The following is a 22,701-nucleotide window of genomic DNA, read 5'->3' as shown; positions in this document are numbered from 1 at the left end:
GTCCAGGACCCTGAACAAGGCCCGGCACCTCTTGAAGGCAGCGGATGCTAAGGGGGCCGGGGCCACTTGTTGGAAGATCAGATGAGGGTCAAGGAACGCATATCCCCAGCGCTCCACGTCCAGGTCCTTGAGAGGCAGACCCGTCTGGAGTCGAGCGGTAAGTGTACATGCATCATGATTGTAAGCTGTGCGTGTGGTGATGTGCCAGTAGTGTGCCGGTTGCACATCTGTTTGTATGGGGGCGAGTATGGGTGGGGGCGTACAGGACCGTGAGGCTAACACATGCGAGCGCTGTCATGTGTGAGACATGGATGGTGCTTGTGTGTGTAGGCTTGCATGCCAAATGCAGTTGTTTGGGCACACATGTTTGTATGAATGTGTATGTAAGTAGGCATTTTCGTGATGTCACGCATGTATGTTGTTTTCAGCTGCATGTATCAGCACTGTGTACATGTGCATGTGTGTGTATTTGACAAGGGTGCAACAGTGATGCAACATGGATGCATGTGACAGCGGGATGTGGAAGCCTGATTGGCAGATGTGACATGGATGCCCATCGGAACACTGCGACAGTTGGCTGAGGTGTACACATGCATGCAAGTGTGGTGGTGTGCGTGCATGTGTAGTGCACTCCCTGTGTTGCATGTGATGTCTGGCTCACCTTTGCCTGCTCATGCTGTTGTATGTGTATGGATGGTGCTGGCAGTTGCGATGTGGCTGTGGTATGGCTTATGTGTGCATGTAGAAATGACATGTGTGTTGCCAATTGTGATGCCATGTCTGAGGTTTGCCAATGCCACTCATGTGCAACTGTCATGTGTGTATGTGTCCATTGTACAGTGCCCTGATGCCTGTGTTTTATTTCTCCCTGTCTGCAGCGTCAACTGATGAAGAGGGCGGAGAAGATGCTGTGGAGCACAGCGGCGGGGATCGCACCGCCACCCGGAGACGCAAGGCCCGGCTCCCCTCCCAGGTTGTGATCTCGTCGGGGAGTGAGGAGTCCGGTGCCGCGTCCCAGGCCGCAGCTGCCGGGGGGAGGTCCAAGAGGCGGAGGTCAGAGTTGGACTCCTCGGCAGCAGAAGGGGCAGCTGGGACCCCACAGGGCCCAACGGGGGAAGATGGCACGGAGTCATCCAGGTTGGTGGGGGGTTTGGTGGAGGAGGAGGCCGTGCAAGCAACAGAGACGGGGTCTGGAGGTGGGGATTCCACTGGTGCTAGTGGTGCAGTGCAGGACCAGGGACAGGAGGCAGCACAGGTCGCCGCGGAGATGCCTGTGTGCAATCCTGTCCCTGATCCTGTCACTGCATCATCTTGCACCAGCAGGGATGCCTAAGTCCAGACCCGTTTTCAGGCAGGGGATGAGCTCATGACAACTGGCCTTCCTCTGCCTGCGGACGTGGCTATCCGGGTCCGGGTTGAGCCTGTCAGGTGTGGCGTTGCGTCAACGGGCCATGCAAGGTGACCTGCAGTCTTTTCATGAGGAGACTGCACGTCATCTCGAATGGCTCGTTGACCGCGTCGGCCTACTGGGACAGGTCACCCGTGGCGGATTTCTCCGTTTAATGGGGCTTGCTCAGACCCCCTCCTCAACTGAACCCCCTATGCGCCAGTCGTCCTCCGTGCCATCTTCCCACCCATCAGTCACCTGGGTGCCCTGTGGAGCTGCCTCTGACGGTGCGGCCAGGCTGGTGGAGGAGGCATCCCTGCCACAGTCGGGAGTCGGACGTCCAGCAGGGGTGGCCACATCAATGACTGCACCCCAGCCAGCGGAGGATGTGCAGGCAGCAGGAGGCAGTGCATGGGCAGAGGCGCAGCAGCAGCAGCAACGTGGTGGGAGCCATGATGGCTCGGGAACTTCGACATCGGAGGGGCAGGCATCGACCGGAGGGCAGGAGGACCCAGGACAGGAAGTGTCTTCCGTGTGGTAGCGGTTGGGCCACGCCATAGATGCGGAGCGGCAGCGGGCGGAAGAGGCACGGCTCACGATGGTCAGGGCGGAGAACTCCATACGGAAGGCCCTGAGACGGGCCGAGTGCCTCGAGGCAATCCGCAGGGAGTTTGGGGGGAACATGTGGACGGCCCTGCGGACCCTCGGGGCCATGGAGGAGGAGCGCCTCCGGGACATTGAGCAGGAGTTCGGTGATGCCCTGGCCCGGAACATCCCGAAGTGAGCCGTCGGACTAGCCCGCTGCCCTTGTAAATAGTTCTGTAGTTAGTGTTAGGTTTCCTTTGGTTTAGCATTTTTTTTGGACCTTTTGGACAAAGGGCCACATTTTTGTATATATATATTTTTTTAGGTAGTGTTATTCGATAGGTTTCATTTCTTCGTTTGGGATCATGGACCCTGGATTGTTTATCTGTATATAGTTGACTTTTGGATTTTCATTTTTTTTATGATTTCACCATGGAGCAATGGTTTTCGATTTTAATTTTCCATTGGATTTACTTTTGTGGACTGTGACTTTGGACACCTTTCGTTTGCATTATGATTTGTGGTTTTGCATTATTTCACGTACCTGCTGTTTTTTTTTTTTAATGCCATTATTGTTTGTTTATTTTTGATTCAATTTATGTTGCGTTTAATACATATTTTTTGTTCAAACTTCAATGTGTAGTATCATCTCATTGGTGTCATGCATATCATGATATGAGATTTGACATTCACTGACACCCATTGGGTGTATGTGAGAGACATGTGTTAATTTCCAAACTTGCAATTGGGGTTCTATCATGTTTTTGCCATTTCTAAGTGGGTGGATGCAATACTCAGGTGGGTGTTTGGCATTTGGAGGCTGCCCATAAGGGCCAGGGATCTAGATTGTGGTGACATGTTGGCTGGGGGACATGAGTGGGGGCCTGGTGGAGGCTGCCCCTGCACTGCTGGGGGGTGGGGGTGCAGGGGGACATGTGTGGGGTCCTGGTGAAGGGTGCCCCTGCACTGCTGGTGGGTGGGGGTGATGGGAGACATGAGTGGGGGCCTGGTGGAGGCTGCCCCTGGTGGCAGTGGGGTGGGGGTGATGGGAGACATTAGTGGGGGCCTGGTGGAGGCTGCCCCTGGTGGCAGTGGGGTGGGAGTGATGGGAGACATTAGTGGGGGCCTGGTGGAGGCTGCCCCTGGTGGCAGTGGGGTGGGTGTGATAGGGGACATGAGTGGGGGCCTGGTGGAGGCTGCCCCTGCAATGCTGGCGGTGGGGGTGATGGGAGACATGAGTGGGTGCCTGGTGGAGGCTGCCCCTGCAATGCTGGGGGGTGGGGGTGATGGGAGACATGAGTGGGGGCCTGGTGGAGGCTGCCCCTGGTGGCAGTGGGGTGGGGGTGATGGGAGACATGAGTGGGGGCCTAGTGGAGGCTGCCCCTGGTGGCTGGGGGGTGGGGTGGTGGGAGACATGAGTGGGGGCCTGGTGGAAGCTGCCCCTGCACTGCTGGGGGGTGGGGGTGCAGGGGGACATGTGTGGGGTCCTGGTGGAGGGTGCCCCTGCACTGCTGGGGGGTGGGGGTGGTGGGAGACATGAGTGGGAGCCTGGTGGAGGCTGCCTCTGCACTGCTGGGGGTGGGGGTGATAGGGGACATGAGTGGGGGCCTGATAGAGGCTGCCCCTGCACTGCTGGGGGGTGGGGGTGGTGGGAGACATGAGTGGGGGCCTGGTGGAGGCTGCCCCTGCACTGCTGGGGGTGGGGTGGTGGGAGACATGAGTGGGGGCCTGGTGGAGGCTGCCCCTGGTGCCTGGGGGTGGGGGTGATGGGAGACATGTGTGGGGGCCTGGTGGAGGCTGCTCCTGGTGCCTGGTGCCTGGGGGGTGGGGGTGGTGGGAGATATGAGTGGGGGCCTGGTGGAGGCTTCCCCTGCACTGCTGGGGGATGGGGGTGATGGGAAACATGAGTGGGGGCCTGGTGGAGGCTGCCCCTGGTGGCAGTGGGGTGAGGGTGATGGGAGACATGAGTGGGGGCTTGGTGGAGGCTGCCCCTGGTGGCAGTGGGGTGGGGGTGATAGGGGACATGAGTGGGGGCCTGGTGGAGGCTGCCCCTGGTGGCAGTGGGGTGGGTGTGATAGGGGACATGAGTGGGGGCCTGGTGGAGGCTGCCCCTGCAATGCTGGCGGTGGGGGTGATGGGAGACATGAGTGGGTGCCTGGTGGAGGCTGCCCCTGCAATGCTGGGGGGTGGGGGTGATGGGAGACATGAGTGGGGGCCTGGTGGAGGCTGCCCCTGGTGGCAGTGGGGTGGGGGTGGTGGGAGACATGAGTGGGGGCCTGGTGGAAGCTGCCCCTGCACTGCTGGGGGGTGGGGGTGCAGGGGGACATGTGTGGGGTCCTGGTGGAGGGTGCCCTTGCACTGCTGGGGGATGGGGGTGGTGGGAGACATGAGTGGGAGCCTGGTGGAGGCTGCCTCTGCACTGCTGGGGGTGGGGGTGATAGGGGACATGAGTGGGGGCCTGATAGAGGCTGCCCCTGCACTGCTGGGGGGTGGGGGTGGTGGGAGACATGAGTGGGGGCCTGGTGGAGGCTGCCCCTGGTGGCTGGGGGGTGGGGGTGGTGGGAGACATGAGTGGGGGCCTGGTGGAGGCTGCCCCTGGTGCCTGGGGGTGGGGGTGATGGGAGACATGTGTTGGGGCCTCGTGGAGGCTGCTCCTGGTGCCTGGGGGGTGGGGGTGGTGGGAGATATGAGTGGGGGCCTGGTGGAGGCTTCCCCTGCACTGCTGGGGGGTGGGGGTGATGGGAAACATGAGTGGGGGCCTGGTGGAGGCTGCCCCTGGTGGCAGTGGGGTGAGGGTGATGGGAGACATGAGTGGGGGCTTGGTGGAGGCTGCCCCTGGTGGCAGTGGGGTGGGGGTGATAGGGGACATGAGTGGGGGCCTGGTGGAGGCTGCCCCTGGTGGCTGGGGGGGTAGGGGTGGTGGGAGACATGATTGGGGGCCTGGTGGAGGCTGCCCCTGCACTGCTGTGGGGTGGGGGTGGTGGGAGACATGAGTGGGGGCCTGGTGGAGGCTGCCCTGCACTGCCGGGGGGTGGGGGTGGTGGGAGACATGAGTGGGGGCCTGGTGGAGGCTGCCCCTGCACTGCTGGGGGGTGGGGGTGGTGGGAGACATGAGTGGGGGCCTGGTGGAGGCTGCCCCTGGTGGCTGGGGGGTGGGGGTGATGGGAGACATGAGTGGGGGCCTGGTGGAGGCTGCCCCCGGTGGCTGGGGGTGGTGGGAGACATGAGTGGGGGCCTGGTGGAGGCTGCCCCTGCACTGCTGGGGGGTGGGGTGATGGGAGACATGAGTGGGGGCCTGGTGGAGGCTGCCCCTGGTGGCAGTGGGGTGGGGGTGATAGGGGACATGAGTGGGGGCCTGGTGGAGGCTGCCCCTGCATTGCTGGGGGGTGGGGGTGATGGGAGACATGAGTGGGGGCCTGGTGGAGGCTGCCCCTGGTGGCAGTGGGGTGGGGGTGATGGGAGACATGAGTGGGGGCCTGGTGGAGGCTGCCCCTGGTGGCTGTGGGGTGGGGTAGGTGGGAGACATGAGTGGGGGCCTGGTGGAGGCTGCCCCTGCACTGCTGGGGGGTGGGGGTGCAGGGGGACATGTGTGGGGTCCTGGTGGAGGGTGCCCCTGCACTGCTGGGGGGTGGGGGTGATGGGAGACATTAGTGGGGGCCTGGTGGAGGCTGCCCCTGGTGGCAGTGGGGTGGGGGTGATAGGGGACATGAGTGGGGGCCTGGTGGAGGCTGCCCCTGCAATGCTGGCGGTGGGGGTGATGGGAGACATGATTGGGGGCCTGGTGGAGGCTGCCCCTGCAATGCTGGGGGGTGGGGGTGATGGGAGACATGAGTGGGGGCCTGGTGGAGGCTGCCCCTGGTGGCAGTGGGGTGGGGGTGATGGGAGACATGAGTGGGGGCCTAGTGGAGGCTGCCCCTGGTGGCTGGGGGGTGGGGGTGGTGGGAGACATGAGTGGGGGCCTGGTGGAGGCTGCCCCTGCACTGCTGGGGGGTGTGGGTGCAGGGGGACATGTGTGGGGTCCTGGTGGAGGGTGCCCCTGCACTGCTGGGGGGTGGGGGTGATAGGGGACATGAGTGGGGGCCTGGTTGAGGCTGCCCCTGCACTGCTGAGGGGTGGGGTGGTGGGAGACATGAGTGGGGGCCTGGTGGAGGCTGCCCCTGGTGCCTGGGGGTGGGGGTGATGGGAGACATGAGTGGGGTCCTGGTGGAGGCTGCCCCTGGTGCCTGGGGGGTGGGGGTGGTGGGAGATATGAGTGGGGGCCTGTTGGAGGCTGCCCCTGCACTGCTGGGGGGTGGGGGTGATGGGAGACATGAGTGGGGGCCTGGTGGAGGCTGCCCCTGGTGGCAGTGGGGTGGGGGGGATGGGAGACATGAGTGGGGGCCTGGTGGAGGCTGCCCCTGGTGGCAGTGGGGTGGGGGTGATAGGGGACATGAGTGGGGGCCTGGTGGAGGCTGCCCCTGCACTGCTGGGGGTTGGGGGTGGTGGGAGACATGAGTGGGGCCTGGTGGAGGCTGCCCCTGATGGCTGGGGGGTGGAGGTTGTGGGAGACATGAGTGGGGGCCTGGTGGAGGCTGCCCCTGCACTGCTGGGGGGTGGGGGTGGTGGGAGACATGAGTGGGGGCCTAGTGGAGGCTGCCCCTGCACTGCTGGGGGGTGGGGGTGGTGGGAGACATGAGTGGGGGCCTGGTGGAGGCTGCCCCTGGTGGCTGGGGGGTGGGGGTGATGGGAGACGTGAGTGGGGGCCTGGTGGAGGCTGCCCCTGGTGGCTGGGGGTGGTGGGAGACATGAGTGGGGGCCTGGTGGAGGCTGCCCCTGGTGGCAGTGGGGTGGGGGTGATAGGGGACATGAGTGGGGGCCTGGTGGAGGCTGCCCCTGCACCGCTGGGGGGTGGGGGTGATGGGAGACATGAGTGGGGGCCTTGTGGAGGCTGCCCCTGGTGGCAGTGGGGTGGGGGTGATGGGAGACATGAGTGGGGGCCTGGTGGAGGCTGCCCCTGGTGGCTGTGGGGTGGGGTAGGTGGGAGACATGAGTGGGGGCCTGGTGGAGGCTGCCCCTGCACTGCTGGGGGGTGGGGGTACAGGGGGACATGTGTGGGGTCCTGGTGGAAGGTGCCCCATCACTGCTGGGGGGTGGGGGTGATGGGAGACATGAGTGGGGGCCTGGTGGAGGCTGCCCCTGCACTGCTGGGGGGTGTGGGTGCAGGGGGACATGTGTGGGGTCCTGGTGGAGGGTGCCCCTGCACTGCTGGGGGGTGGGGGTGATAGGGGACATGAGTGGGGGCCTGGTGGAGGCTGCCCCTGGTGGCAGTGGGGTGGGGGTGATAGGGGACATGAGTGGGGGCCTGGTGGAGGCTGCCCCTGTACTGCTGGGGGGTGGGGGTGATGGGAGACATGAGTGGGGGCCTGGTGGAGGCTGCCCCTGTTGGCAGTGGGGTGGGGGTGATGGGAGACATGAGTGGGGGCCTGGTGGAGGCTGCCCCTGGGGGGTGGGGGTGGTGGGAGACATGAGTGGGGGCCTGGTGGAGGCTGCCCCTGCACTGCTGGGGGGTGGGGTGCAGGGGGACATGTGTGGGGTCCTGGTGGAGGGTGCCCCTGGACTGCTGGGGGGTGAGGGTGATGGGAGACATGAGTGGGGGCCTGGTGGAGGCTCCCCCTGCACTGCTGGGGGGTGGGGGTGATGGGGGACATGAGTGGGGGCCTGGTGGAGGCTGCCCCTGCACTGCTGGGGGGTGGGGGTGCAGGGGGACATGTGTGGGGTCCTGGTGGAGGGTGCCCCTGCACTGCTGGGGGTTGGGGGTGGTGGGAGACATGTGTGAGGGCCTGGTGGAGGCTGCCCCTGCACTGCTGGGGGGTGGGGGTGATAGGGGACATGAGTGGGGGCCTGGTGGAGGCTGCCCCTGCACTGCTGGGGGGTGGGGGTGGTGGGAGACATGAGTGGGGGCCTGGTGGAGGCTGCCCCTGCACTGCTGGGGGTGGGTGTGCAGGGGGACATGTGTGGGGTCCTGGTGGAGGGTGCCCCTGCACTGCTGGGGGGTGAGGGTGATGGGAGACATGAGTGGGGGCCTGGTGGAGGCTGCCCCTGCACTGCTGGGGGGTGGGGGTGATGGGGGACATGAGTGGGGGCCTGGTGGAGGCTGCCCCTGCACTGCTGGGGGGTGGGGGTGCAGGGGGACATGTGTGGGGTCCTGGTGGAGGGTGCCCATGCACTGCTGGGGGTTGGGGGTGGTGGGAGACATGTGTGAGGGCCTGGTGGAGGCTGCCCCTGCACTGCTGGGGGGTGGGGGTGATAGGGGACATGAGTGGGGGCCTGGTGGAGGCTGCCCCTGGTGGCTGGGGGGTGGGGGTGGTGGGAGACATGAGTGGGGGCTTGGTGGAGGCTGCCCCTGCACTGCTGGGGGGTGGGGGTGGTGGGAGACATGAGTGGGGGCCTGGTGGAGGCTGCCCCTGCACTGCTGGGGGGTGGGGGTGGTGGGAGACATGAGTGGGGGCCTGGTGGAGGCTGCCCCTGGTGGCTGGGGGGTGGGGGTGATGGGAGACATGAGTGGGGGCCTGGTGGAGGCTGCCCCCGGTGGCTGGGGGTGGTGGGAGACATGAGTGGGGGCCTGGTGGAGGCTGCCCCTGCACTGCTGGGGGGTGGGGTGATGGGAGACATGAGTGGGGGCCTGGTGGAGGCTGCCCCTGGTGGCAGTGGGGTGGGGGTGATAGGGGACATGAGTGGGGGCCTGGTGGAGGCTGCCCCTGCATTGCTGGGGGGTGGGGGTGATGGGAGACATGAGTGGGGGCCTGGTGGAGGCTGCCCCTGGTGGCAGTGGGGTGGGGGTGATGGGAGACATGAGTGGGGGCCTGGTGGAGGCTGCCCCTGGTGGCTGTGGGGTGGGGTAGGTGGGAGACATGAGTGGGGGCCTGGTGGAGGCTGCCCCTGCACTGCTGGGGGGTGGGGGTGCAGGGGGACATGTGTGGGGTCCTGGTGGAGGGTGCCCCTGCACTGCTGGGGGGTGGGGGTGATGGGAGACATTAGTGGGGGCCTGGTGGAGGCTGCCCCTGGTGGCAGTGGGGTGGGGGTGATAGGGGACATGAGTGGGGGCCTGGTGGAGGCTGCCCCTGCAATGCTGGCGGTGGGGGTGATGGGAGACATGATTGGGGGCCTGGTGGAGGCTGCCCCTGCAATGCTGGGGGGTGGGGGTGATGGGAGACATGAGTGGGGGCCTGGTGGAGGCTGCCCCTGGTGGCAGTGGGGTGGGGGTGATGGGAGACATGAGTGGGGGCCTAGTGGAGGCTGCCCCTGGTGGCTGGGGGGTGGGGGTGGTGGGAGACATGAGTGGGGGCCTGGTGGAGGCTGCCCCTGCACTGCTGGGGGGTGTGGGTGCAGGGGGACATGTGTGGGGTCCTGGTGGAGGGTGCCCCTGCACTGCTGGGGGGTGGGGGTGATAGGGGACATGAGTGGGGGCCTGGTTGAGGCTGCCCCTGCACTGCTGAGGGGTGGGGTGGTGGGAGACATGAGTGGGGGCCTGGTGGAGGCTGCCCCTGGTGCCTGGGGGTGGGGGTGATGGGAGACATGAGTGGGGTCCTGGTGGAGGCTGCCCCTGGTGCCTGGGGGGTGGGGGTGGTGGGAGATATGAGTGGGGGCCTGTTGGAGGCTGCCCCTGCACTGCTGGGGGGTGGGGGTGATGGGAGACATGAGTGGGGGCCTGGTGGAGGCTGCCCCTGGTGGCAGTGGGGTGGGGGGGATGGGAGACATGAGTGGGGGCCTGGTGGAGGCTGCCCCTGGTGGCAGTGGGGTGGGGGTGATAGGGGACATGAGTGGGGGCCTGGTGGAGGCTGCCCCTGCACTGCTGGGGGTTGGGGGTGGTGGGAGACATGAGTGGGGCCTGGTGGAGGCTGCCCCTGATGGCTGGGGGGTGGAGGTTGTGGGAGACATGAGTGGGGGCCTGGTGGAGGCTGCCCCTGCACTGCTGGGGGGTGGGGGTGGTGGGAGACATGAGTGGGGGCCTAGTGGAGGCTGCCCCTGCACTGCTGGGGGGTGGGGGTGGTGGGAGACATGAGTGGGGGCCTGGTGGAGGCTGCCCCTGGTGGCTGGGGGGTGGGGGTGATGGGAGACGTGAGTGGGGGCCTGGTGGAGGCTGCCCCTGGTGGCTGGGGGTGGTGGGAGACATGAGTGGGGGCCTGGTGGAGGCTGCCCCTGGTGGCAGTGGGGTGGGGGTGATAGGGGACATGAGTGGGGGCCTGGTGGAGGCTGCCCCTGCACCGCTGGGGGGTGGGGGTGATGGGAGACATGAGTGGGGGCCTTGTGGAGGCTGCCCCTGGTGGCAGTGGGGTGGGGGTGATGGGAGACATGAGTGGGGGCCTGGTGGAGGCTGCCCCTGGTGGCTGTGGGGTGGGGTAGGTGGGAGACATGAGTGGGGGCCTGGTGGAGGCTGCCCCTGCACTGCTGGGGGGTGGGGGTACAGGGGGACATGTGTGGGGTCCTGGTGGAAGGTGCCCCATCACTGCTGGGGGGTGGGGGTGATGGGAGACATGAGTGGGGGCCTGGTGGAGGCTGCCCCTGCACTGCTGGGGGGTGTGGGTGCAGGGGGACATGTGTGGGGTCCTGGTGGAGGGTGCCCCTGCACTGCTGGGGGGTGGGGGTGATAGGGGACATGAGTGGGGGCCTGGTGGAGGCTGCCCCTGGTGGCAGTGGGGTGGGGGTGATAGGGGACATGAGTGGGGGCCTGGTGGAGGCTGCCCCTGTACTGCTGGGGGGTGGGGGTGATGGGAGACATGAGTGGGGGCCTGGTGGAGGCTGCCCCTGTTGGCAGTGGGGTGGGGGTGATGGGAGACATGAGTGGGGGCCTGGTGGAGGCTGCCCCTGGGGGGTGGGGGTGGTGGGAGACATGAGTGGGGGCCTGGTGGAGGCTGCCCCTGCACTGCTGGGGGGTGGGGTGCAGGGGGACATGTGTGGGGTCCTGGTGGAGGGTGCCCCTGGACTGCTGGGGGGTGAGGGTGATGGGAGACATGAGTGGGGGCCTGGTGGAGGCTCCCCCTGCACTGCTGGGGGGTGGGGGTGATGGGGGACATGAGTGGGGGCCTGGTGGAGGCTGCCCCTGCACTGCTGGGGGGTGGGGGTGCAGGGGGACATGTGTGGGGTCCTGGTGGAGGGTGCCCCTGCACTGCTGGGGGTTGGGGGTGGTGGGAGACATGTGTGAGGGCCTGGTGGAGGCTGCCCCTGCACTGCTGGGGGGTGGGGGTGATAGGGGACATGAGTGGGGGCCTGGTGGAGGCTGCCCCTGCACTGCTGGGGGGTGGGGGTGGTGGGAGACATGAGTGGGGGCCTGGTGGAGGCTGCCCCTGCACTGCTGGGGGTGGGTGTGCAGGGGGACATGTGTGGGGTCCTGGTGGAGGGTGCCCCTGCACTGCTGGGGGGTGAGGGTGATGGGAGACATGAGTGGGGGCCTGGTGGAGGCTGCCCCTGCACTGCTGGGGGGTGGGGGTGATGGGGGACATGAGTGGGGGCCTGGTGGAGGCTGCCCCTGCACTGCTGGGGGGTGGGGGTGCAGGGGGACATGTGTGGGGTCCTGGTGGAGGGTGCCCATGCACTGCTGGGGGTTGGGGGTGGTGGGAGACATGTGTGAGGGCCTGGTGGAGGCTGCCCCTGCACTGCTGGGGGGTGGGGGTGATAGGGGACATGAGTGGGGGCCTGGTGGAGGCTGCCCCTGGTGGCTGGGGGGTGGGGGTGGTGGGAGACATGAGTGGGGGCTTGGTGGAGGCTGCCCCTGCACTGCTGGGGGGTGGGGGTGGTGGGAGACATGAGTGGGGGCCTGGTGGAGGCTGCCCCTGCACTGCTGGGGGTTGGTGGTGATAGGGGACATGAGTGGGGGCCTGGTGGAGGCTGCCCCTGGTGGCTGGTGGCTGGGGGGTGGGGGTGATGGGAGACATGAGTGGGGGCCTGGTGGAGGCTGCCCCTGGTGGCTGGGGGTGCAGGGGGACATGCGTTGGTGGGCAGTAGTGCAAGGTGACATGTGGGTTGGCTGGGGGGCATGGCCATGGTGGATGGGGTGCCTGCAGGACATGTGCAGGGTAGGTGTGGGCCACCTGCAGGGGCCGTGGAGGGTGTAGAGGGAACACCTGGGAGGACCCACACCTGCAATTCACGTGTGGTGCTCCCCGCGCACCCCTGTAATACACGTACCCTGATGGAATCGCGTGTGATACTTCCTGCGCACCCCTGAAATACACGTACCCTGCTGTTTTTGCGTGTGATACTTACCACGCACCCCTGGAATACACGTACCCTGATGGAATTGCGTGTGATATTTCCCACGCACCCCTGAAATACACGTACCCTGCTGATTTTGCATGTGATACTTCCCGCGCACCCCTGAAATACACGTACCCTGCTGCTTTTGCGTGTGATACTTCCTGTGCACCTCTGGAATACACATACCCTGCTGTTTTTGCATGTGATAGTTCCCGCGCACCCCTGGAATACACGTACCCTGATGGAATCACGTGTGATACTTCCCGCGCACCCCTGAGATACACGTACCCTGCTGCTTTTACGTGTGACACTTCCCGCGCACCCCTGGAATACACGTACCCTGCTGTTTTTGCGTGTGTTACTTCCCACGCACCCCTGATGTACACGTACACAGGACAATCGCGTGTGGAACTTCCCACGAACCACTGAAATACATGTTCCCCGCTTGGCGTTTGCTGTTTGCGAGCCCTGTGAACTGGTCCAGGGTTAGCGCAGCCCTTTGCGATGATTTGGGGATTTTGAAGGCTTTTCCTTGCGCGAGGGAGTTCTTGGGGGCGTACCTGGCGCTGCTGCAGGGTCGCTGCGCCACTCTACGCCACGGCTGGTTTCGGAGGCTAAAATCCATGAATACGCTGTGCGATGAATAGGATTTTTTCGCACGCGGCTGGCGCAGTGTATGGCACGGGGACACTGTGCGCCAGCCGCATGCGCCATTTTTGTGCGAATTTCTATGAATTACCTTGTCAGTTTCTTTCTGCATAGAGAGGAATGACACTTGGTCAATGGGAGATTATAAAGGTTGTCCCAACGTTGCAAATTTGACTGGGGAAGACAGACCTTTGTATGTAGGGGAACCTGTCTATTTTGTTTGCGGTAATATAGCGTTTCCATGGTTGCCCAGGGATTGACAAGGAACCTGTTATTTAGGGATCCTGTTACCTGGGCTGTTTATAGCGACTACTAAAGAAGTTTCGAAGGCACGTCCACGAAGGGATGAGAATGATGATACCCCGGCACAAGTATTGGGAGATATAGCAAAATCAGTTGTGCCATTTTGGGGGCAGATAGCGAATTCAGAAGATATTAGAAAACTAGCGAGAGTACTGGAGACACCCCCAACCGGACCACAGATATACTCTACAATATGACATTAGAGCAGAAAGCAATAAGATTAGTAGCACTCCAAAATCAAATGGCATTAGATGTCATTCTAGCTGAGCGTGGTGGAGTATGTAAATTAGTGGGGTCCGCTTGCTGTGTTTTCGTATCAGATTCTTCCCCAACTATCTTTAAGGCAATACAAAATCTGCACGTCCTTGGTTCCGAAGTGCATGTTCCCGAGGGAAACTGGGATCTAAGCGCTTGGTTCTGGCACTTCTTGCGATCTTGGGGTTGGAAGGTACTTTCGGTTTTATTAACTATTTTAGGAGTTCTGTTGTTCCTTTGTTGCTGTATTCAGTGTCTGCCTGGTATGTGTTCAATGCTAGGGGGGTGTTGTGCACAAGCGATAAATTCGATAGGACATGAGGTGTATGCCTCGGATAAAACTTCCAAAGAATACGAGTTAAAAGATATATTAGTAAAAGACCTAATGGCAATAGATATTTCAGATAGTGATTCAGGGTACATGGATACTGATGTATGGAGTTATTCGTAAGGAGACCCAAAATAGTTTTTAGCACTTGGCATAGGCCAAAAGGAGTGTTTGTCGGAATAAAAAGTATATCGTGCCTCCTATTGTAATAAATATATTAATATTGGCCTACGCCAAGCTGCTCGAAAGTCATTTGCGAGATCTGTGTTACAAGGTCCTGACCTTTAATCTATGTAGGCCGCCATTTTAGGTCAAACCGCCATTTTAGGATTTATGTGGAAAAGTCACCCTGTGAGCTAAAATGGTGGACGATGTCATTGCAAAATATAACATGGCCGTCTTGACCTCTGTACATCGCTAATGTATAATCTGCCTGCAGGCTACTTGTTGAGGTCATGAACTGAGACCTCGTCCTACGTTGACCTATGTGTAAAAGGATTACTCGCGCAAGAAAACCAATCCACAAGTATGTAATATGATAATGTATTTACACATTGGACAAAGAACATCTGTTTTACTATATTGTATTAATGTTTAAGAAGACCTGCAATACGAAACTTAGAATACACACTTAATGCATACGCTTATTGTTACATGTAATTAAGAACAAACCAGTTAGATGCGGTTATTTGAGACTCGGCAACGAACCCTAGATTTGGTGATGTATAAAGTAGAATATTAACCCGAAGAGGGGTTGGCCATAGCGCTCACAAAATGTATAAAAAGCGAATGCATTCTAATGTACAGTCTCTCACTGAACACACTGAACCACGCTGGAGTTCGTTGTGTTGTATTGAAGGCCGATAGTTATCTGACTTCGCACTGTTTTGTAATTGTATTCGATAGAGAATAAAGTACTTTGTATGTTCCTTTGAAACCTGTGTTTGGTGTGTTTCCTTTTGGGGTACTCAGCCTCGATATTTTGTTTGTGTTTTCACAAAATGACATCACTTCCTGTGATGTCATCAGGGGTCAAGGGTCGTGTGACGTCACTTCTGCTACCTCCGGCATTTTGGTGAAATGACGTCCCTGGCCTTCTTATGCTCTGATTGCTGCGCCTCGTTCCCTGTGGGCTGTAGCGCACTCTACATATCCAAATAAATAAATAAATAGGATGGTTACTCTGAATCACTTTCAAGAAGCTGTTTGCTAGAATCCACGCCAGTAATTGACACTATAATGTCTGTTCAAGAAGCTGGAGCCACATTCTAATTCAGTGCACTAAGGGGAGTGGAGGGGGTAAGGAATCTTGGGAGAGCAGATGTTTGGTCATCACGACCACATTCTAAGTCATTATCTGTACTAACCCACACTGTGCAAAAACTATATGCAAATAGTCATTGTATGAGTTTTTGAATATGCCTTAAATAGTGTATACTCCCGGCAACTATGGGCATGAAAAAGGTTATGACAATAGCCCTGTGAGGCTACTTTTAAACTACATGAAAAATAAAAATTGTTAATGTGTTACATGCAAATTGGGTGCTCTCTTATGTACAGATCATATGCTGTGATTTGTTAAATGTGTGCTGCATTAAGTGCCGGCAAGTGGTAGACAGGTGCGGTAGCCCATGTCCTTGCATTTCTAAACTGTTATATTCCCTCATGACATAGGCCCCCTCATCAAAAAAGAGGGATCAAAACCCCCTATATATTGCAAACGTAGCTTAAACACATCCACAAATTCTCCTTTCTTTTGCCGGTTGATTCAAATGTGACCCCACTGGTTTTGGTACGCCCACATATGATGGCATTTTCTTCCCTTTAAGCTCCCCTTGAGCCCTTTTTACCCTGCTCCATATCCCCTGGTGCCCCTCCTTTCTCCTGTTCTTCTCCTGCCTCTCCCCTGTGCACTATTTCCTTTATTCTGTTTTCCTTTCTTCTCCCTCTGCCCAACCACCCCTTTTGCTACTGAGTTGACCGCTGTATCCACCCAGACCTTCTCCATCCACTGTTCGCCCCTCCATGTTCACCTTCAATATTTCTCTCCCTCTACTACCTTGATACTCACACCTATGGTGCCCCCCATCCTCTCCACCCTCCACTGGTACCCCCTGCCAATGCTACCCCTCAGTGCCCATAATGCTCTCCCAAGCCATGGCCCATTCCTGTCCCTGCTCACCTCTTGACAACTGTGAAGTCTACTCCAACATAGCCATCCTTACTGCTCCTCCTCCCCTATCACTCTGCACCATCAACAACTCCTGCTTCAAGAAAAACAACATCTACCGAACATACGTTACCACCAACAATAGCCCCTTTCTCCTTTTCATTACTCTGCACCCTACAACCCCCATATCCCACCACCAAGGCCATACCTCGTCCACCTCCCATGGACCAACCTTCTCACTTACCCCAGTGTTTCCACAATTTCCACTTCACCCCCTCCCCAATCCAATCTTCAATGTCCTCCTCTTCCCATTTCACCACTGACCCTTCTATTGTGTCCTTATACTTTACTATTGTATTACTGTACTATTCCCCGGTCCCCACTCCACTGGCCCCCAGTTACTTGATGCTCGCTCAGAGAGGGCATCCACCCCCACACTCCTGGATGTAATCCTCAGGGGGGCATCCGGGCCACCTCTCTGCCACTGCTGAGGGGAGGCATCCTGTCCTCATGCCAGGTCTTCACAGTGCTCCAGGGGGAATCCTGGACCCTTCCCGCCTCTCCACACTGAAGGGTTGGGATGTCTGGACCCACAACCCCTTACCTGCATCCTCAAAACGTCACCATCTCTTCTCTGGGTCTGCAGGCTGGCCCCTCCCCCCTCCATTCTCCCTGCCCCAATGCCATTTGGATGTCCCTTTTGCTAGGCCCTGAACCCAAACCCTCTCCCCAGTTGCGCAATTTTCATCAGCTTTGGGCTTTAAAATCTGCATTTGTTGGTGTTGAGCTGTAGATTGGGTGAAGAGCAATCATTTTCTCTCTTTCTGCCGAAAATCCGGGGTTTTTTAATCCACTTGCTCATTGCTGATTGGGCCACACTGGCCACTGGCCATCCTTCCAAGATGGCTGCAACATTTTGACATTCAGTAAGGTTCCTTGCCTGGCTTGCACTCCCTCCCCCATTGGTTGCCTGGGCCTTGAAAGGCCAATCAGAGCAACCGGGAGGCGGGACCCAGCACAACAACTAAGGCCCGTAACAAGGCCTCTTCCATTCATTTATTTTCTTCTTCCCTGGATGGATGCTCGCCGCCTGGGTTTCGGCAGTCCTCCCCTTTGCTTCAACATCCCCCTAAGAGCCTGTGCTTTGTCAGGGTAAGCCCTGCAATTGCGTTGCACATAGCGGCTGTTGCGCGATTTTCGTCAGCTTTGTGCTTTGAAATCTGCATTTGTTGGTGGTGAGCTGTAGATTGCGCGAAGAGCAATCTTTTTCTCTCTTTCTGCCGAAAATCCTGGGTTTTTAATCCACATGCTCATTGCTGATTGTGCCACGCTGGCCACTGGCCCTTCCAAGATGGCTGCAACAGTTTTGCATTCAGTGAGGTTCCTTGCCTGGCCTGCACTCCCTCCCCATTGGTTGCCTGGGCCTTGAAAGGCCAATCAGAGCAACCGGGAGGCGGGAGCCAGCACATCTAAGGCCCACGCAAGGCCCCTGTCTGCTCCCTGTCCACTACCAGAACACTTCATGAGGTAATTTCTTGTCACCCCTGCATTTGAACTTCCTCGATGCTGCAACCTCGCTCTACTTTAAAATCTGGACTTCCATACCACTCCTCCATAACATTGGAGTACATTCCCTCCTCTGGAAACACTTCAACCCCCTTTTTGCCTCTGCTTCCTTCTCGGCTTGTACCCTATGATTGCACTTCTGACTACACTGCGTGTTCACACCCACTGCTAGTTTCTGAATCTAGTTGCTATCCAGGTTTGACTGTGTTTATATGCATTTAGCTTAGTTCCAGATTTCACTGTATTTATGTGCATTTAGCTTAGTTCCAAATTTGACTGTATTTATGTGCATTTAGCTTAGTTCCAAATTTGACTGTATTTCTGTGCATTTAGCTTAGGTCCAGATTTGACTGTGTTTATATGCATTTAGCTTAGTTCCAAATGTGACTGTATTTATGTGCATTTAGCTTAGTTGCAAATTTGACTGTGTTTATATGCATTTATCTTAGTTTCAAATGTGGCTGTATTTATGTCCTTTTAGCTTAGTTCCAAATTAGACTGTGTTTATATGCATTTAGCTTAGTTCCAAATTTGACTGTGTGTATATGCATTTAGCTTAGTTCCAAATTTGGCTGTTCCTGGGGACCTCTATTCCACCTGTTGAATCTCGCCCCCTCCCCCTGTTGTACTCTTGTGATGTCTGTATGCCTGCCTGTTGTGTTCCTCCCCCCTGTACCTGTTTGCAATGTCTGTTTATCTTAATACTTCTTGCTGTTCCCTCATCTCTCCTCTCCCCCCTCCACCCACTATAGGCTTAGCACTTTCTCCATCAGAAATGTCGCCTGACCTGTATGATAGCGGCTTGTCTGTCTCTTCCCTCCCTCACTTGTTTTTTCCTCCCTCTCCCCCTCCAGCCCTATCTGAAATGTCGTCAGGCCTAGTACGATAGTTGCTTGTTTTGTTCTTCTCCTTCTCCCTGTTCCCACCCTCACCTCTTGTATAATTCCGGCACTATCACAAATGTTGCCAGGCCTAGTACTGTAGCCGCCTGTCTGTTTCATTCTCCTTCTTACCCCTCTCCCTTCCTTATCATTTTCATAACTCTTGCACTATCTGAAATGTTGCCAGGCTGAGTACGATCATTTCACATTCTTAATGTATGAAGGACTTGTAAGAATGTCACCGTATTCTCCCTTGTTCCCTCCCGACCTTGAAGCGCTTTGAAACACATTGTGTATAGGCACTATATAAATAAACTATCAATATCAATGTCAATATCCCCACTCACCCCCAGGAACCCCATCTTCCTCACCCCTGCCACACCCAGGAGTCCCATCTCCCCTGCTTTTCAATGGCTGTTCAATGGCCTCCCCTTTTGCCCCTTCACCCCAGCTGACCGCCTTGGCATGCCAACCCTGGTGAGCCTCCGTCCCGAATACCCAACACCCTACCCGAACGTGTCCCAGTCCATGTGAATTGGGTTACATGCCACTACTGCTGCAAGGGCCCTGTCTTAGGCCAACTTCCTCTGTGGAGGTTTTACCCGCAAGCCCTCCCCCTCTTACACTGCCACTGAGCCAATCAACTGGCTCCACCAACTTGGTCTATACATAAGCGCAGGACTTCCCTGAGTGCCTTAGAGTTCACACCTCCACCAGTCATGTCCAGCTACCACCCAGAAGCCCCACAGGACCCAAAGAAAACACACCACTCACATTCCAAAAGCCCTACCCACCACAAAATGAAATGCCCAAAAGCGGCAGGTTCTAAAAGTGTACCGTTTGCCCAGGAACAGGCTAGAAAATGACCCAATCAGCGAACACTGCGCCACACTGCCAGCAAAACACTCACAGGTCCAGGAAGCCCCTCAACCAAAAAGAATGCAGGGACTGCCCTCAACCTCACTCAACAGAGTTTAAAGTAAAGCATGCCAGGTGTGACTGCTTCCAATTGAAAATCAGGGGTGGGAGGCAATAGCCCAATAAGAGCTTCCCGCTCTAGCTATACCCACCCCCGCTCGGGCACTGAACCTGCTGCAGGCTGCTTACTCTTCCCCACCCATTCCCCACACAACATCAGGGGAGCTGGCTCTCAGTCTCACCCCTGAAAAACCTCAGCCCATCCACCCTCACTGCGATGGCCCGGGCGGCCCTAACACGGCCTTTCACCCCCCCCTTACCCAGCCACGTCACAGAAGCTGGAGCCCCACCTGCAAAGCGCGCACATCTCATGTACACAACTAAGCCCCTGATCCCTCTGCGGGTCCACTGCACACCGCTGTTTGTCCACGGAAGGCCCGGCCAGAGTACCGTCACGCGACGGAGCCTTGGGAAATGGATAGAGACCATTGTCTGTTCCCGAACTTTCGCCGCTCCTCTTAAAAGTCAACACGGTTTCATTGATCTTGGGGTCTGCTGGGTGGCTCTAGGAATCCAGCTGTTATCAGGAGGTTGTTCGGGTCTAGTTCCTAATCAGGAGAGGGTCTAGTTCCTAATCAGGAGAAACGAGTGGAGTTGGTTCAGATATTTTAGTTTGTGGAACGTTTGCTTGAACAGCTCCGTTTTTAGCTCTTTCTTGAAACATTGCTAGTATGGTTGCTTGTTGAGTGGTTGGGCCAGGTTATTCCTTCTGCCAGTAAAATACCTCAGCAGGTTAAGCCCTTGCTTTTAAGATGAGTGCACGGTACCAACTTCAGACAGTTAATAATAATTGTATGAAACAATGTTCTCTGTAAACAGTTTTGGTGAACGCGCTATGTAGATAACATATTGTATTTAGTTTGGCTATTAGGTGGCACTTAAGCACCACATAGAAGCCAAAACTATTGCATTGGAGTACAGATAGGAGGGCAAGGACATGTGAGAAGGGACACACAGCTTGTGGGTGTTGTTCGGTTATTTACCCAACCATTGGCTGCCCATGGCCATGCTGATCCCCACAGACATTCCAGCAACTACCTGCCTCTCTCTGCCCAAAACACTGCCTTCTGGGATCTCTTTGATCTCACTCTATCAAGCACTAGCATCAAACTTTGACCAGCCAGTATTTTTCTAGCAGTCTGCTGAGAGTTTACAGCTTAATTGCAGTTGTTAATGGCCACTAGTGTAATAAAAATGTCTTCCCCAAGTCTGCCTTCCGCCATTTGATCTCTTACATGCACTGAAGCCCTGTTAAAAAACTTCCTTTTTGCTGCGTGCATGAATGCATATGTACATGCATGTGTGTATGGGATGTATACAGTGCAAACATATCTGGGAAGCGAGAGGGGACACAACAAAGTGTTTGCAAGTAAGTAGTCCCTTGAGGATAGCTCAGCGGCAAGTGCTCACCTTGGAAACAAGACAACACGAAGCAACACAGGTTCGATCCCCGGGTCTGCGCTTAGAAACTTCTGGGTATTAAGTGTATTATAAATACGCAACTAAGACATATTCCTGTAACAGCGCCTCGATGCCCCTGGGCTCTGTGAGTGTTTTAAAAATGCAAATAAATAAAAAAAATAAGTGTGCAGGGGTAGCAGAGGGTCTGAGATGGATGAGGCATCAGCAGAGGGGGCTCTAGAGGGGGGGGGGGGAAATTAGGGTTGGCGAGGTGTGCTTTAAAGAGTAGGATCTTCAGTGCCCGGTGTTTATGCCAGTGGTGGGGCTGCATTTTGGGCCCAGTGTGTTGAGGCATTTGCGGCATTTTACTAAAAAAAACTTTGTGGAGGGATCATGAAACCTTGATATTGGCTGTTCCTTTTTCCAAGAGGCAATGAAAGGTGAAGCCTTTTCGGTTTCTTGTGATTGAAGCAGTTGTTATGCCGGGATGAGTTTTCTATGCAGTCTCAGGCGTGTTTATTGGGCATTCCTAGGTTGGCGGTATTATAGGAGCCCAGGCAGCATTTGTTGACATTCTGTGACAGAAGAAATACTGCCCCACTCTGTACTGACGCTCTCCTCTTTTACAGGTGCTGCGGAGGATGTCGCCTTTTTCGCTTGTGCTGCTATTAACCTGTGGTAAGTACCGACAGCAGATCAACAAGTGCTGCGTGCAACGCAAAGGTCACCTGCTAACGTATGATTGACTCTGTCGCCGTTTTAAAGTACTTCAGTTTTTGCTCCAGTTGTGACGCACTTTCTAACCTTTGCGTGGAAGGCCCTTACCCACAGGCGATGCAGCGGGTGTTTATTCATGTCATGTGATTTTGCAGAAGAGAGAATTCTTGAGAAAAGACGCGTAGTGCATCTGAGTTTTTATGTTTCTGTGGAATACTCAAGTACAACTGCTTCTGGAATTTTCTCTACTCACGTGCTCACACTGTAGTGCCTTCCTGTGCTCCCTACTCTCCTCAAATAACCGTCTCCAGTCCTGCACTTATTACTCCGTCGCTTGCTGCATGCATTCTTACACTTCCAGTCCACTCACCCACCTTCTCCTTTCATTCCGCCGCCCCCCCACACCCCCCCCCTTGTCTAGCCCTTTCTTTTTTCATAGCTCCCTCCTGTGACGAGCATGGTACATTTCGGCTACACATCCAAATGTCTGACTTTTCTGATACCCATGTATAACCCCAGTGAGGTCCCCGCGGCTTCTGTCCGGTTTTCTCTGCCTTTCACGTGATAATGACAGAGAGACTCATGGAGGGTGTAATCAGCAAAGGTAAAGTGAAACAAACAAAAAACAGAATAATGAAGATGGTAGTTAAGAACATCTTTTGTTACAACAGGCAAATAAATCCTTTAACTTATAGGCATTGCCTAACTTAGGTCAGTGGTATTACAGAAATTTAGCACCAGCGACAATGCTACTAGCTCTAGGGAAATGGGGCAAACATGTGTTGATACAAGACTGGGAAATTAAGAGATTAAGAATATAAAAAATGTTTCGAAAACATCAGAGACATATTTTGAGTGAATTTATGGATAAGGAAGATCTAATGATTGCAGATAGTGTTCGGAAAAATTGAATATGCAAACTGGTTGAGGAACCACAAAGAATCCAAATTGAGTGCCCTATGGGCTCAGATACAGCATAGACTAGACATAAAAAATCATGATTCTCATACTTTCTAGATCAGTATGTACACAGTAGATTTATCAAGCCAACTGATATCCAGTGTACCCCAATTCGTCTGGAAACGCTACATTGAGAAAGTTTATGGCATGGAGTCTAATCATCCTAGTAGCATAAATACTGCCTGGTAATACACAGCCTCTTATGTGGATACATTCAACTATATTAGAAATCCTAAATCCTTAAGGCTGCTGGTCCTGACTGCACATGCAATTCCTTACTTAAACTAGC

At 57.1% G+C, this 22,701-nt stretch overlaps 1 protein-coding gene across 1 annotated transcript in view; it reads left to right on the top strand.

Moving 5' to 3' along the window:
* The window catches only part of LOC138472328 (basic phospholipase A2 B chain-like), a 105,893-nt gene that overhangs the window by 42,107 nt on the left and 41,085 nt on the right, over positions 1–22,701 (top strand). The window contains exon 2 of the mRNA XM_069610451.1: positions 21,365–21,413. Coding sequence (XP_069466552.1) covers positions 21,365–21,413 — 49 coding nt within the window. The remainder of the gene's footprint in view (positions 1–21,364; positions 21,414–22,701) is intronic.

Source organism: Ambystoma mexicanum, chromosome 8 (genome assembly GCF_040938575.1).
Source record: "Ambystoma mexicanum isolate Mex_15411 chromosome 8, UKY_AmexF1_1, whole genome shotgun sequence".
NCBI classification, from domain to species: domain Eukaryota; kingdom Metazoa; phylum Chordata; class Amphibia; order Caudata; family Ambystomatidae; genus Ambystoma; species Ambystoma mexicanum.
This window is presented reverse-complemented; position numbering and strand designations above follow the sequence as displayed.